Source organism: Molothrus ater, chromosome 16, assembly GCF_012460135.2.
Source record: "Molothrus ater isolate BHLD 08-10-18 breed brown headed cowbird chromosome 16, BPBGC_Mater_1.1, whole genome shotgun sequence".
Lineage (NCBI taxonomy): Eukaryota > Metazoa > Chordata > Aves > Passeriformes > Icteridae > Molothrus > Molothrus ater.
Window position 1 is genome coordinate 14,247,520 of NC_050493.2, and position 16,700 is coordinate 14,264,219.

General features: G+C 48.9%; 1 protein-coding gene across 2 annotated transcripts in view; it reads right to left on the minus strand.

Moving 5' to 3' along the window:
* ADCY9 (adenylate cyclase 9) overlaps positions 1-2,281 on the minus strand; it is a 93,822-nt gene extending 91,541 nt beyond the window's left edge. Inside the window, exon 1 of one of the 2 annotated variants that reach the window (XM_036392099.2) lies at positions 138-2,281. In XM_036392099.2, coding sequence (XP_036247992.1) covers positions 138-1,836 — 1,699 coding nt within the window. In that variant the 5' untranslated portion in view covers positions 1,837-2,281. The remainder of the gene's footprint in view (positions 1-137) is intronic. The other variant, XM_036392098.2, reaches the window with a different exon arrangement.
* Positions 2,282-16,700: the final 14,419 nt, after the last annotated feature.

Here is a 16,700-nt window from a genome sequence, read left to right on the forward strand (position 1 = left end):
TTCTGTAATCCCCTCGGTGTTTGTGATCATCAGCACACTGAGTTAAACGTAAACCACGGTCAGCAAGCACAGAGCAGGCACTGGGGCAACTCTGTTCCCTCACAAAAGAAAAACAAGCACAAAATAAAAGCACGTACCTTTTAACTGGTCAGCTACCACGCTCTGACCGACGCGCTCAACCACCTTTCCATCCTCCATTTCATAGCGATCATCCAAATATTTGGCAGTAGCTTCCGAAATATGGACCTTCCCAGCCACCCCGAGCTGCTCCATCAGATTGGCCAAATTGACATCGTTGGACCACACATCGAACTTGAACCTCCTCATGCCCAAAATGCCACACAGGACTGTCCCGGTGTGAACGCCGACTCTCATGTTCACCATTTCTTTCTTCTCCTGGCAGAACTGCTCGATGGCTTTGATCATCCCCAAGCCCATCTCGATGCAGCAGTAGGCATGATCTGCCCGGGGCTCAGGGCAGCCGGCCACGCAGTAGTAACAGTCTCCCAAAGTGCTGATCTTCTCACATTTAGTGTCCTCACACAGACGGTCAAAGCGTCCAAAGAGGTCGTTCAGGAGTCCCACCAGGGCGTGGGCTGATTTGTTGGCGCTCATTTTCGTGAAGCCAACGATATCTGCGAACAAAATGCTCACTTGCTCGATCTGCTGCATTTTAAAAGGACGGAATATTATGGGGGTTTTCTGTATGGAGGGCTTCTTCTTCCTGTTTTTGGGGCTTGAGGTGGAATGACGTTTGATGGAGTTTTCACTTTCATCATCCCCCTGCTTCATTAAGTCATCGGCTATTATTCTTGGCATAACAGAATGAATCATCCTCTCTTTCAGGGCTTTTTCCACTTCCAAGTCTTTTCCATGCATGATGGATTGCCCCACTTTCAGGAATGTGCTTCTTGATCTGACTTCGGACATGATAAATAAATGAATACCGATGGCGTGGATGCAGATGTGCAGGAAGGCTTTACTCAACAGCTCCCAGTAAACCGCACCAGCTCCCAGAGGTGTGAAACAGTTCTCATCACGGAAGTGATAACCAAAGGTCTCGAAGAGGACCGAGTACGACAGTCCCAGGAACAAGCTTAAATACAGGGGTAAGTGCATCACTGTGTAAAGCAACAAGAGCACTTCAATACACATAGAAAAACTGCCCACTTGAGAAAGACAAGTGTCCGTGGGATCTGCCGGGAGAGTCCGGTTGGACGTGTCACCACTTCCTGAGACAGGCTTCAGAGCCTGGAACTGCGGAGCGAGGGTCAGAGCAAACACCAGGAGGGTGAGTATCAGCGAAGTCCATACGTAATGGCGGGCATAAGTCTTAGTGAAAGTGAACACAAAAAAAGCTACACATACCAGAAGGAAGCACAGAGCCGGCACCATGAAAACAATCTGTTTCTCTCTCATGTGTATGCCGAAGTAGATGCCCCAGAGCAGACAGGCCACGCCAATGTAGAAGAGGGCATAGCGAAACCTGCGCTGGGTCTGCGGGAAGCATCTCTCCATACAAGCCTCCTCCAGGTTATTGGAGTCGAACTTGGGGTTCCACCACTTGGAAGAGGCCCTCTCGAAGAGCTGCGGCAGCTTCTTCTGCCGGCGGAGGCCGGAGCCAGTGCCGCCCGCTCCGCCGGCTCGGCGGGCGCCCCCCGACTCCCCAGAGCTGCAGCTGGAGGAGATGCTGTACTTGCAGTGCTTGGAAGAGGTGCAGCCCTGGTGCTGCTTGGGGTTGATTTTCACCGTCACGCTGTTGCTGTCCCCGCTGGAGTCGCAGCTCACCTCGGTGCTGTGGTGATGCAGCAGCTGCTGGTGCGGTGGGGAAGCCATGTTGTCAATTCCTCCTCAAGAGCCCGCGCCGGACTTGGGTCTCTGGGGTTGCCGAAGCCACCGGGCTCCTCGCAGAGTCGCCTCTAGTCTCCTCCGGTCCCCGCCGCGTAGGGGCGGCCGGGCAGCGCCGCGGCGATCGGCCGCTCGCCGGGCTCCGCACACTGCGCGCCGGGGCAGCCCCGCATAGTCCCCTCGCCTGGGCCGAGCCGGGCCGGGGCTGCCGCCGCCCGCCGCTGGCCCCGCTCCCCCGCAGCCCTCCCGAGGCGCGGGGCGGGCGGGCCGCTGGCTCAGCCCCGCGGGGGGGACGCCGGGCCCCCGCCGGGAGGGGACCGCTCCTCCATGTCGGCTGCAGTTGCCCGCCGCTTCCTCCCCGCACAGCCGCCGACGAGGGGCCGCCTCCCGCCCTCAGCCGCCCGCCCAGCCGGGACGGCAGCAGCAGCCGCTCTCCTCTGCTCCGCCCGCCCGCCCGTCTGAGGGGAGGAAGGGGAGCGCGGGGACGCGCTCAAGCGGCCGCCACCATCTTCCTCACGGCGCGGGGGGGGTCCGGGGGGGCTGCGGGAGCGCGCCCCCGCTGGCCAATTGGGCGCGGCGGCGCGGCGGGAGCGCGCCCCCCCCTACACACAAACACACACTTCCCGCCTCAGTGCGAGGGTCGCGGGCAGCAGCGCGGACGGTCCCCTCAGAGAGGGACGGGCGTGATGTCGATGGCGCTCTGCGTGAGGCAGGGACGGGACAGCGAGGGGTGGCGGGAGCCGGGCGGCACCTTAGCGGGGACAGTCAGCGGGGCCGAGAGCCGGGGCTCCCGGACTGCCCCCGCCACCGCCCTCCCCACCGGCTGACATTTGCCATGCGCAGACAACACGCACTTCACCAAACAATTCAGCCCGAGCCCCGCTGCAAATTCGCTGGGTTATTTTTCTCCTCGTTCTCCGCTTGTTTATGGCTGACGCTATCTCGCCTGCACCGCTCCCTCGGTTTCATTATCTCTCCTCGCAGATGGACCGTGGCTTTTCTTCTTCACAGGGCTTCTCTCTGCTGGTGCTAGAGCTCCCTCTCCTCTCCCCAGCTCTGCATCCCTCACTCTTGCTCACAGGTGATGTTCCCAATTTGGTCCCACCTCATCCCCCTCAGCTCCAGCCCCAGTCCTTCCTGCCGTGGCTTCTCCTTCCCTGAATCCCATTTACTTTATTCCAGGTGAGCCTTCCCCAGTGAAGCGCTTCACTCCAGCCGTCCTTCCTCCTGCAGCAGTCCTTCCTCCTCCTCTGAAGAGCCCAGCGTCCCGTAGAATAAGGACAGTGGCGCTAATGTAATAATAGTGACATTGTGGCCATGGGAGCAGGGCAGTGACCATCCCCTGTGCTGGGGCACCTCCAATCCCGGGGTAAGATTTCAGCCCCTCAAGATAAGACAGATACTGAGGGGCTGGCGAGTGTTCTGGGCAGGGTCTGAAGCACCAGGAGGGGCTGAGGGAGCTGGAAAGGGGCTCAGCCTGGAGAAAAGGAGGCTCAGGGGGGACCTTGTGGCTCTGCACAGCTCCTGATAGGAGGAGACAGCCGGGTAAGGGTTGGGCTCTGCTCCCAGGGAACAGGGACAGGATGAAACAGCCTCAAATTGTGCCAAGACCAGTTCAGATCAGATATTGGGGAAAATTCTTCGCTGGAAAGGTGGTCAGACACTGGCACAAGGTGCCCACGGCAGTGGTGGAGTCACCATCCCTGGAAGCATTCAAAAAACAAATGGACATGGTACTTCACAATATGGTTTAGTGGGCACAGTAGTATTGGGCCAAAGGTTGGACTCAATGGCCTTGGAGGTCTTTTCCAGCCATTATGATCTATGACTCTCTATACTCGTTTTCAAAAATAGTAATAAAAAATCTGTGGTCACACAATTACTGAAATTGAAACCTGCCCTATTTTCCATTTCCTTTGTAAAGATGTCCTGTAACCATGCTGTAACATATGTTCCTAGTATTATTATTTAGAAGAAATTTGTATTTCCTGACGTGCTCAAATATCAAAACAATCTCTAAAAATTCCAGTCAATAGCAATAATTGTTCTGGTTTTGCTGTGATATAGTTGTCTCTTGAATTCCAGCTAATGGCTCAGCTGATCAATATTTTATAGGGAGTGCTGCTTACCATGCAGCACTTACATAAACACTGTTAGGAAGAGAGAAATCCCTGAGCTGACTGAGCAGAAAGGCAGGATGGCCTCCTGGGCTTGGCTATTAATTGATAAATTTACTAAAACTTCTTTCCAGCCTTTTTATTGATTCATCTAAATATACTTTAAGTTACATTCTTAGTTCATACAGGATTATGAATTTATTTAATCTGCAGGATTAAAGAAGTGCAACAGTTTCCAAGGATTCAAAGGTGTGGTGGGAAAAGAAAAAAAAGCGTTTTACCTCATTGGCAGAGAATTTAAGGTAAAACTACCAGTGTTTTTATTTTTTTCATGCAAACCTGTAAGATTTATGTTGGGTGATTTGAATTTAGAGATTTAAGAGGTACTGAAATGCCAGCATAATTTTTTTGTCTTGGTCCCCTGGGCTCCATAAAGTGGTACTTTGTATGTTCTTAGAATAAACAGAATCACATCAAAGATACTGGCTACATCACAAGTTTTCACTGAGTGACCCACATGATGCCAAATTTTGTCTGGCTACTCGTCAGAGACAGCTTTTGATCTCCACTAATAAAATAGTTCCTCTTCCCCAGCTTTTGTTTATGGGTTTGAAGGAGGGAGTTGGGATGGAAGGAGACATCTGACTTGTCACACCCTCCTTTGGTAAGCTTCACATGGGGGTTTCAAGGTTGTGCAGAATCCTTGCTCCTCCAAGGAGCTCCCATTAGACTTTTAACCTATAGGCTCCCATCCTGCTCCTCCACTTGATCCTTTGGGTGGAACAGTCACCCAACACTCACCGGCCCAGCCACTCCCCACCTTCCCCTGTTGTTACCAAGTTCCATGGAAACACCCTGCATGTGCAGTCAAGGAACTGTTCTCTTCATTAGCTCTGGCTGGGACAGATCTCATGCTGTCTCCTGAAACACAGAATTTTTAATTTCACTTTGCTTTTATTGTGTAAATTTTTCTCTGTTGAATTCAAGTAGCAGATTAAATGCATGAAGCAGAAAACCACAAACACCAGTGATGCTTGGATTTATTTTAAGTGTGACTGAGATTTGTTTTAGAGAACAAGAAGTGGTTTGAGGTTGTATTTGTTATTTCCTCACCACCACCTTCTGATGGGTGTAACAGCCAGCGTGTCCCTAAGGCAGCACCTGAGTGGGTCATGTCTGTGACATCCTTTAAGGAAGATGCTTCCTCTGGATCACTTTCTTAGCCAGCACAATGAGCCATCCTGGCAGAGCTGGGAGCCTCCATGCAGGCTGGATCCTGAGCCCTGGGTTCATGCTGGACTTGGTTGTGCTGCTTCCCTGTGGAGAACTCTGACCACCCTTCCAAAATACTCTGGGACTGCTTTCCTTTCTCAGAGACTGAGTTAGAGGAAATATTTCACAGAGCAATAGCTGGGCAAATGCAAATCCTCCTTGCAGAGTTCTTTTAACTTCAAGCCACTAAATACACATTTAGTCTAGGGAACTGTATTTACTTCCCCTCTCAGAGGAACAAGCTTTGTCAGCTGTAATGATGAGCTGTTGTTTGACATTCATAATATTGTACTTGACTGCTTATCTGATGGAGGCATGCAAAGCTATTTAGGGGCTTCTGAAATGTGACAGCCCACATGATGCTTTTTTAGACTTCACAAACCGCCTTCAGGAGGCAGGAGAATATGGCTGGCTGGAACAACAGCCTGCCTTAATGCCAGCAGGGCTGCTGGGGCTGGGGAGGAGGAATGGGCTTTGAAAGTTTGCAGCTTTTGTTGTGTGCAGTCAAAGGAAGAACTTGCAGCCTGAAGGAGCAGCCATTGTGGATGCCATGGGTGGGGTCTGTGGGGATTATTGATCCTGTCTGGAAACAGCATAAAGATGGAGGCAAATATGTTCAAACCTGTTTGGACCATCCACAGAGAGAAGGGGGCTCAAGGGAGACAGCTCAGATGCCCCATTTCATGCTATCTTGTCTCAATAAACAGAAAGATCTCACTTTCTGACAAACTTCTGTGTCTTCATCCTTACTGACATGCAGAGCAGTCATTTCAAGTTTTGTTTTGAATCCTGGAAGCCTCCAGGTGAAAGAACTCATTTAGGAAAACCCAAACTCAACAAATCTTCTGGCTTCTTTTCACAGATGAACAGGTAAACATTGGCAAATATTGTGAAAGACTGTTACTCCTTCATGGTCTTGAAAACTTATAAAGTATCACAATGTTTATCTCATTTTTCCATAGCAGAAGAGCACAAGGGTTGCCTTTGACATCTGTTCCATATGAAGCCACGGAAGCTGAGTAAATGGGTGGGGCATTCTCACCTCCTTGCAGTGCCCAGGTTGGTTTTCTGTTCTCTATTTTCATCCTTCTTAAATTGCTATTCAATTTATTCATATCACTGAGAGGATTTCATATCCCAGATGACATGCACAGATTAAATAAGCAAGTAAGCAGTAGAAAATCTTTTTATGTGACTCAAGAGAGAGGATAAATCCCAGTCCAGATGAGTGGAAATCTCTGACTCCTCTGGGACCAGGATTTTACTTGCAGGCTTTATGGTTGTCTCATTGGAGTGGTCTTTTTGCCAAAAGCAATGCAGAAAATTCCACTTATCTGACAAAATGTCTGCCACTAGGAGGTGGCTTCACTCAAATATACATTTCTTTAAGATGAAGACAAGCTTAAATTTATTGCTCATTTCATTCATAACCAGAAGTTCTCCTCACTTGCCCAACTGCTGAATCAGCTTGGGTACCTCACCCTTGAGTCAGCACAGCCCAAAATAGAAACTTGCTCCATTTCCGAAGAGAGGAAGTACCACTGTTGTCTGCAAATGCAGCCACATCTGACATGCTTTTATAGCTACAAACACTCAGTGCAGGCACTTGCAAGGCACTCTGCTGCTTAAAAAAACAAAAAAGGAAGTAAAAGGCACTTTCTTATTCAAAATAGGAGTGTCAGGGTTGCTATGAGTGGGACTGTGGGGATGTGGGAGTCCCAAGGAATAAAAAGCAAGAGAAGGACTTTACAAGTCATTGATATCACCTAGCCCAGCCTCAAGCTCCCACTCCACCTGCTTGCAGTTTCTCAAGACATACTCAGGAATTAGGCAGACAACAAGCAGGCTATAACCAAACTGAAGCAAAGTCTTAAGCCATTAGGAAATAATGGCAAGAAAACATGGTGGAAGCTCTAGAACACTGACTGGAGATCAGCTACCAGCGTTCCCAAGGTAGAGCTGAGTCAGTCCTGCTGCCATGAGGTAACTCCACTTTATAGCACAGCATAAACAGCAAAAAACCTGGGGAAATGACCAAGAGCTGCAGTCAAATAGTGGGAAGTGACACTAAAGTCATCACAGGACTTCATGAGTAGGTGGAAGGCAGTGAAAAGGCACATAAAAATAGTCTTATGTGATACAAATGAGGGAGGATTTTCTATGGCTCCAAGTCAGGACAAGAAGTAGAAGAATGAGGAAAATGTGAATTCCTTCGATCTGCCCTTCTCAAGCTCTGCAGTTTTTTCTCTTGCAAATGAGTATCTGTGGTATTTGGCATCCTACAAAAGGACCCCCCTTGTCCAGCAGCACTGGGGTGCCCCCTTCCCATGGGTGTTCCTGGTTTTCCTTTCCTGCATGCTGCAGGATGATGTTGTGTTCTTCCTGGTCCAAGCAAACTGGTGCTTCCATGAAATGTGTCTGAATTGGCTCTATTTTCCACAAGGAAAGGCCATTCCAGTGGGCAGACAAAAATCAGTAACCACTTTCAAACCATGGGCAGACAAGATGTGATCCTTGGCACAGGATTTTCCTGCAGTACTGTGGAGGAAACTGTAGATATTTGAAAAATTTGTCATTTCAGATGACTTCACCTTCACAACAGATTGAAGGTTGCAACATACAATTTAACCATTTTGGGATTTTTGCAACAATGCAGTTGCAAATTGAAACATGTTTTATATTTAGTGTTTTGGATTATTCACTTGAAAGAGGTGGGGATGAGGATTTACAGGTGTAATTACAGGATTGTGCAGTCACCTCATGCACACACTGCAGCTTTGGGAGGAAGACCTACTGCAAATCCACAGAAAACCCCAGCTGAGGAATTGCATGTGCCACAAGCAATTACACACCATAAAACTTTGTGAAACATTTGCTATGTGTGCACTAGGCCCTTTTTAAATTTAGATTTCTAGGAAGAAGAGAATTGCTGGGGCATTTCTGTGACCTGATCCCTCGTCTTGGTTGATCCGCGCTGGAAAGGTGACCCCGGGCTGAGCTGGGAATGGATCTGGTGAGAGCCATTGCTGTCTGATCCAAGCACAGTGTTCCCAACTGTATCCCTGAATAGATTCACTTGCTCTTTCCCTGGCTCTATTTTAGCCACAAATCTCTTATTCTGCCCTGTGGGTGCCAACATTTTTTTAAAACATTACCAAACTCAGTAATATTGGATTTCTGGTGCACTTTTTTTCCCAAAAGGGTTGAAGTGAATGTTCTTTTCACCTATACCTAGGATTTCACCTGTGTGCCTGCAGCTCTGGTGACATCCAGAAAGATACATGAACTTTACTCCTTCAGTGGAGCAGATAGATCTCAGCAACTTAGCAATGTTGTGACAAGTATGAAGTGGAAGGCACTGAGAAACCATTAAATCGATTTTTAGTTTGTATTTAAGACAATTTCTGCATACTTTTGTGTTCTCAGGCTTGGGAAAAGTTCAGTTTTGTCTACAAACACAGCAACCAGTTGTTCAATTTTTTGTTGTGGTGGTAGGATTGAGACTTAGATGAAACAAGAAAGATTCACACAGGGCAGTTTATAGAATCAAACAATCATGGAATGGTTTGGCTTGGAAGGGACTTTAAAGATCATCTCTTTCCAACCCCCTGCTGTGGCAGGGACACCTTCCACTAGACCAGGTTGAATGTGAAAGCAAACACCTTCCAAAAACTCATGTTCAAAACTGAGCATGAATGCATGTTTGTGCCATGTGCCTTGTTCTGTTTCCAAAGGAAACAAAAGAAGAAAATGTTGCTGAGAACACTAAAACATGGCAGAGGTGGTTATCACATCCTCCAGGCATTTCTACCTGTGGTGCTGCCCTGACAGATGTGTTGTATTGTGGAAATAAAGTGTGAAGTCACTCAGGACAGGGTCCTGCTGGTTGTAGATAAGGCAAGGACATGAATACCTTTTGACAGAGGTAGGAGGGAAGGCTTGCTTCCACAGGGGAAGGGGAATAGTGGTTCTGAGAACTGAAAACACAGCAAATGTCTGTTAAAAGGGGGAGCTGGGGAGCAGGACAAGGTGGCACATAGAGCCAGTGAAAGGCCACAGAGGGAGAAATGCTACAATCCAGCCTTTATTGCCTAATGGTACCAGGATTTAGGAATGGGTCCTGATCCTTTTGTAAACCAGGAATCTCCTTGATTGGTGAATGGGACAGCCAACAGCCACCATCAATAAGCAAAAATCACAGCCCTGTGCTTTGTGGCACACATTAAACTCTCAGTGGAACAGTCAGGGAAAATCCCTCTCCAGCAATTTCCCACCAAAGGTTTCCTCCACACTGCAGCTTCCAGAAACTCTGAATGATTTTTACCTGTGAGAACTGCTCAGAGGTTGCTTGGTAGATTTAGTGAGATGAGCTATTCACCAAAGGGAACTTGGTAATGATGCTGCTACTTTGTGTGATCTCATGCCTAGAACTGTCCCACATCTTGTCTATTTATTTGGGAAAATAATTTCTAGAACACTTCGAAAGCAAAACCAGGAGCTGAAATTGCCTCTCAGTATTTCTTGAGTCCAAACAAAAAACCAAATAAACAAGTTCATTGTGTGTCTTACATAGTCAGTCAAAACATCTGTTATTAATGTTCAATTCCTGGGTACCTGGAGAACCTGTTCTTGAATAAGTTGCAAAGCTGAAGCCTGGCTGAAAATATTAAAGTAAGGTATCCCACCATCTTCAGCTGAAAGATTTTTCACAATTCTGCAGTGATTTTGGGAGGCAGAGCCATGTGGCCAGAGAAGGAGAAAAGGCTCCAGCCATGTACCAGGGAAGTGGGGACTGAGAAGCAGATTGATTGTTCACAGTGGCTTTTTCCTGTCTGTTCATTTATCCTCTTTTACCATCCTTGTTTCCATTCCTTCCTCAGCTTGATCTCTGTTGAAGAGCAGAGAAAATATTCTATTCCCCTTTCACAGTTGTAACATATTCATTAAGTCTCATTCCATCATAACTCATATAACTATTGCCATGTTTGATTCTTTATTTGGACCATTTAAGCTCTTAATGAAGAATTTGCCCCTCATCTGCATCTCTTGCTTCCTTTTTTCATTGAGTTCAGTTCACAGTCAAGTCCCATGGACTGCTTTAGACACACTTTGACTGGAGGTGTTTGGATTTTTACCTGATTTTACCTCCTGCCCTGTCTCACCCCTCCAGCTGCACTGCTCAGACCAGGAGGCCCCAAGTCCATCACTTTGCTACAGCCTCAAACTCCTTCTTCCAAGCCAGAAATGTGGGCAGAGCTCTGGGAGAGATTATCATCTTCCAACCTCAGCCTGAGTGCAAAGCAGCCCACAGCCCACCTCTGTCCCTAGATGAGCAGTTGTGCTTCTCTAACCATGGAAACTTCAGCAACACAGGGTTGCTGCCTTCATTTTTCCCCAAAAAGGCAACACACAGCAGTGACAGTTTAGTGGCAGACTATCTCTTTCTCCAACAGAACAGAGCTTCAAGTTTCAAGTGGCCACTGCCTGGACCCCACCACCTCTGCACTGCTCAGTGTCCTAGGAGAGGATGCAGATGTAGAATTTTTGTGCTGAGGTCGTATTTAAATTATATATTAGGCTGAAAAATGAACACACAGGAATGAAGGATGCTCCCAGTGCCTGTGGGTGCTGCAGCAGCGTGGAGCTGACAGCAAAGATGGTCTGGGCTGCTCCATCCTCCTCCTGCATCTCAAGGCAAAGATGTGGCAAACACTGTGGACTGAAAGAAGTCCCTTTTATAGGCCTCAAATCTTACAGAAAATAAAGAGATACAGGGCTGAAGAAACCTCTTAGGCTGGAAATGTATTCAGTGTTTCTGCAGAATAGGGAGAGCACAGAGCTTCACTTACCAAAAGCAGCCAAATCTACAGGACTGTGGGCTTGGAAGACTTTTATGTCTAGCAAGTAATAACTGTCTTTAATTAGCTTTGTTTACATGATAGATGTCAATGTCAAGCTCTCAGTGAAAAGGGCAGAATGTCCTTAGTGGGAAATGTGAGTTTTGAAGCCTGACAGCATAAAACCAGCGGGAAGGTTTGTGCTCAGACTGCTGGGGAGAAAAATCACCTTTGGCTCAACAAAACAGGAAGGATTTCAAGCCCACAGCAGAAGTTTTTCAAGAAACTAATGAAAATGGAGGATTATAGTTTAAACTGTTTTGCAATCGCTGGCCTCAATCCTGCAGACACTTTTCACACACACTCAACTTTATATCTGTGGTTGGTTTTGCTGACCCTCATGGGATTATTGACACCTGGAGATAGAAGTGAAGGCCAGACTGTTTACAGAGCAGAGTTTAAACTATAGCATTTTAATAAAAAAAAAAGACATTATATCAAGGTCTGCATAATCGGCTCATTGGGATCCTTTATGTTTGAAAAACAAAACAAAAAACCCTGAGAAATTCAGGAATTAAGATTCATGAGGTGGTCTCAGATCTGCTCCCTTGTGTGAATAGGACCTTTTGTTATGCTGGATCACAGCACTGGGCCACAAAACTTATTCAGCAAATATTGAAAAAAACCCCACCTTCACAAAATTTGAATCTATGGCTCACATGCAAATACTGTCTGCATTTCTTTCCTCTCTAAAAAAGTATGTTTGACCACTACCTGAGACTTAAAGGTTTCCCCTCATCAATAGAGAGCAACTAATTGGGAAAAAAACCTGGTTTATAATTTTTTTTTTAATTTTGATTTTTTTCTTTTCTATCTCAGCAGTATATTGTACCTGACGTGAAAGAACTTTTTGAAATCCCCGAAACAGGAATAAATCCCCTCTGCAAGCTCTGGTTCCACCATTTATCAGGCTGTTGGTGCAGGAGCCAAGCTGCCATTGGGCTGACTCACATTTTGGCATTTTGACTTTATGTACGTGATGACGATGTTTGCAAGCAACAGGGGAAAAACCCTGTGTTCATCAGCACCATGATCCCAGCAAAACCTTCCCTCCTCATGTGCATCAGCAGAGCCCAGGGATGTGGCCAGAGCCACAGGCTGCTGTGGGCACTGTTGTCACCACTCTTTGCCACTCAGCACCACAATCCTCATGTTGCATCCCAGACCTGCAGCTGGCCAGGCCCTGTGGCTGCAGGAGCCCCAGATCTGCCCAAATTTAGGCACACTTGGTGCCCCTTTGCCCTGCCTATCCATCCTCACCCTCTGTGATTCTGCCAGCATCCTTTGTGGCTCTGGAGAGCCAGCTTTGGCACTCAGGACATCTTTCACATGATCTTTGTCCCCCCAGGTCCAATATTTTCAAGGTATTATTCCTGGCACTGGTATTGTCCTTGACACCGGGTTTATTTTTATCTCCCTGGCCCTTTTTATCTCCAGCTCTGTTGCCCTAAGTCTTATCTTGTTTTTTGCCTTTTCCCAGGCTTTAAGGACCTGATGAGGACTCTGGTCACACAATGACCTGGCAGACTTGGCTGTATGTGGCTGTCACTCCCACCTGCCTCTCCTGGCATTCCCTAAGCTTTAACCACAATTTCTGGCTGCATCACAGTCCTGTTGGTCACTGGCGAGAGGCAGAAGAGGTTGTCCCTTCAGGCCCTGCCACCACAGTTCCTTTAGGTGTTCTCTGGCTCAGGCTGACCCATCACCACCTGCCCCACATCCCACCTCTGACATCCTGCCTCATCCTTTTCCAGGTGAAGAACCACAGCTGGAGTAAAATGGGGACAATGCCATGGGAAAACCCTGTCCTGGGATGCAATAACCCCCACAGCCTGTTCAGTTTTGCCATGATTGTGTTTGTGGGCACAGCTCTGCCACAGAGCTTGGGCTGTGCCGGGCCTTGCAGGGCTGGAGGCTGGGCTGGCTCTCCTGGAGCATTTGGCTGAGTCTGTCACCATTTACCTAAACAGGAGCAGGTCTCAGCTGCTGAAAATCCCATCCAGATCTGCTGCAAAGTGGAAATAATTTGTTAAATGCTTTATTCTGGGGCAGTAGCACCCCTTCCTCTTGCTGAAGCATTTGGATTTCTGCCCATGGAGAGGACCAAAGAGAGCATCAGGATCCAACTAGGTGAGCAGATACCCAGAGCACAGCCTTGATTTTGGCTGGGGCTGGAGCTGCAGCTGCAGCTGACATGAACTTTCTACCAGTGGCAATGGGTCAGAGGCAGCTGGGGCTCCTTTCCTTCCCTCTTCAGCCCTCGCCTTTGGGAGCTGTGGGCAGGATTAAGGAGAAAAAGCAATGTATGGGTCATGGGAAGAGGGAAAACAGCAGCAGCTCGGCCAGCCGAAGAGGAAACAGGGGACACAGATGTCTGTGGAAAGCTGAAGCCACTTACAGAGGATGCATTTACTTGTATTTCCTTCCAGAAGAGCTTAATTGCAATGTTTTTTAATGACAGGTAGGATGGGAGCTGGGCTTCTGCCTAAGCATTTCTGTGTCCTGCATAAAAGTGCTGAATTTAATATTAACAACAATTAATCACCGGGAATTAGCTGGCAACATTCCCTGCCTAGGAGTGCTCGGTTTGCATGCTCAGCCCCACCAACCTCCATCCCCAGGCCAATGGCACTGGAAAGTCACAAGGAAGCAAGGGCATTCCCTGTGCTGCTGGATTTTGATCTGGAGCTGAAGTGGTGGTGGCACCAGCATGCTCTTCCCATTCCCACCAACAGAACGCAGGTGGTTTTGGATACCTCTTGTCTCTCCCACGGGTAGGAATTTGCCACTTGCCACCATCTCACCCACATTTTCCCTCACTCTGCCCCAAAAGGCTACTGGGATAATTCCAGATCAGAGCAGTCCATGTGGGTTAGGGTGGATTGCAGGTTTGCCAGGATGCTGATGGATTTCTCCTGTTGTTGATACAGTGACTCGCTCTCTCATTAGCAGCACTAATTGCTCATTGCAAGTTTTGCACAGGTACATGAGTATTTTGGAACAGCTCATCTTTGCATCCTGTAATTAAATGACCACTAATTAACGTGTTAGAGAAGGAGGAGCCAAATACTCCATTCCATGCTGCCCATCCATAGAATAACTGCTGGGAATTCACCAAGTTGGTGCCTGGGCTGCAGCAGCTCCTGGTGAGGGACAGCAGTGTGTGAGCCCCCTGTCATCCCTCTGCCTCTGCTCTGCTTAAAGGTACCCCCAAGCCCTGGCCCACCACCCACCACCCCCCTATTTTTCAGGGGTAACATTTGCTGGACACCTCATGGAGTGAAAATTCCCATCCCAGGGCTCCAGGCGGCCCTGGCTTCTCTGATGCTTGCCCTGAATATGATATAGGAGCACTAAAGCAAGTGGTGATCCCTTGGGGCCAATATCCAGGCTTTTCCCATCTCCTTCAAGCAGACAGTCCTTTTGGACATTCCTTTTCCCAAGACAGACAGCTCCAGAAGCAGCCTTGCTCCCCTTCCTTCACCCAGTGTCCTCCAGGAAACACCAACGTCACGTGCAAACCCCGGTTCTGGGTCTGAATCCCTTTGCAGTCTGAAAATCCTTCTCCCGTGGAGACGTGTGGATGTGGCACTTGGGGACATGGTTTGGTGGTGGCCTTGAGGACATGGTTTGGTGGTGGCCTTGGCAGTTTGGGATTTGATGATCTTAGATGGCTTCTCCAACCTGTGATTCCATTGGTGTCAGCTGGGGGAAGTGCTGCCAAAGCCCCTGCACACTCTTCAGGACAGGGCTTTACTTGCCTTCCTGGTTCAATGTCCTGCACATTTTGGGCAAAATGTGTTGATTTTGGGTTTCTCACAGACACAAACTGACCTTGGTGCTCTGCTTTGAGGCAGGAGGTATCTGTCTGACATGTCCTGAACTTAATGTTGAAACTCTTCCAGCTCCAAGCCTGAGCTAGACCATGTCCTGGGAAGGGATGCCAGAGGGCTGGGGTCTGTGCAAGCCAGGGTGCTTTTGGGGCTGCATGAAGTTCCACAGACCCAAAAAGGAGGGACTTACTTACATGGAAGAGGTGTTTTGTTTGCTCCAGGAGCTGTAAATGGCAGCTTGAACCAGTCAGGCATCTGCTGCCAGCAGGGAGAGTGACAGCCCCAGCTCTGTGATGTCCACCTGGACAGAGAGTGAGTGGCTTCATAAACATGTCACAGCCACTTACAATTGCAGCACAGGGAGTTTTGGGGGACAAGGTTTGGATGGAGTTTGGCCCCAGCATTGGATGTATGGGAACAGCAGAAAACAGACTGGGTGGGGACCTCCACTGTGCAGCAGGCAGAGCACCAGGGCTCCCCCAGCTCCCAGCAGACCTTTCCAAAAGCTTTTATTCTTTTTCTGATGATTGGATGCGGGATATTTTCATGGCTGCAAGAGATGCCACTGAGGGGCTGAGGTGGTGGAGGACAACCAAAAGGGACTGTAAACCCCTTGGCTGGTGTTTGAGGAGCTTGGGGAGACCTCTGGAAAACTTGGTGGGAGCACCCTGGGCGCTGGCAGGATCCAGCCGCCGCCAGGCTCTCGGCAGCACCGGCAGCTCTTCCCCAGCAATGTCACTATGATAAATGTTTGTCTTTTCCGTCCAAGAGATACAGCAGAGCCACTGCCAGCACCATGTCTCAGTGGAATTGGGGTTTGCACTGCCAGGAGCGTTACCGGCTCATGATTCACATCTTTACAGCAGCTTTGGAAAGAAAATGTGCTTCTCGCCAGGCAGACCTTCATGCACGTCGAGATGCCACAGTTTTTCCAGACTTTCCAAAGGAAGCCACAGCCAAATGAGACATTCCTTCTCTTTTTCCAGCTTTCTTGGAACAATCTTCTTTGATTAGTAAGTGAGACAGATAGTTGGAAAGAAAGACAGACAGACAGGCTGGGAAGAGGGTTATAATGAGGAGTTTGCATGAGCCCCAGTCGCCGGTGGGAAGGTATCTCCATCTGCCCCTTGCTGGGTGGCTGCTGAGAGCCCCGGCTGTACATTTTAGTCCCACACCCTTTGTTCTCCCCCATGGTCCCCAGCCCCTGTCCTCCTCTATGGTACTGCCCTCCTGCCCTCCTCCATGGTCCCCAAATCCCTGCCCTCCCCCATGGTCCCCAAATCCCTGCCCTCCCCCATGGTCCCCAGCCCCTGCCCTTCCCCATGGTCCCCAGCCCCTGCCCTCCTCTATGGTACTGCACTCCTGCCCTTCTCTGTGGTCCCCGACCACTTTGTCCTCCTCCATGGAGGAAAAAAGGGGAGCAGGGAGACATCCATGGAGGGGACAAACCCCCCTCTTTCCTCCATGGTACCTGACCCCCTGCCCTCTGCAGGGATCCCAACCCCCCTGTCCTTCTCCATGCTCCTCCTCCATGCTCCTCAAATCCCTGCCTCCCTCCATGATCCCCAACCCTGCCCTCTGCTGTGATCCCCAGTCCTGAGTTCTCCTCCATGGTCCCTGACCCCTGCCTTCTGTCATGGTGCCCTAACAGCATGTGCTGAGGCAGGTGGGATCTGTCTCACCAGGGAGGATCACACTGCCCTGAGGCACAAAGCAAAGGGGTTGAGGTTTGC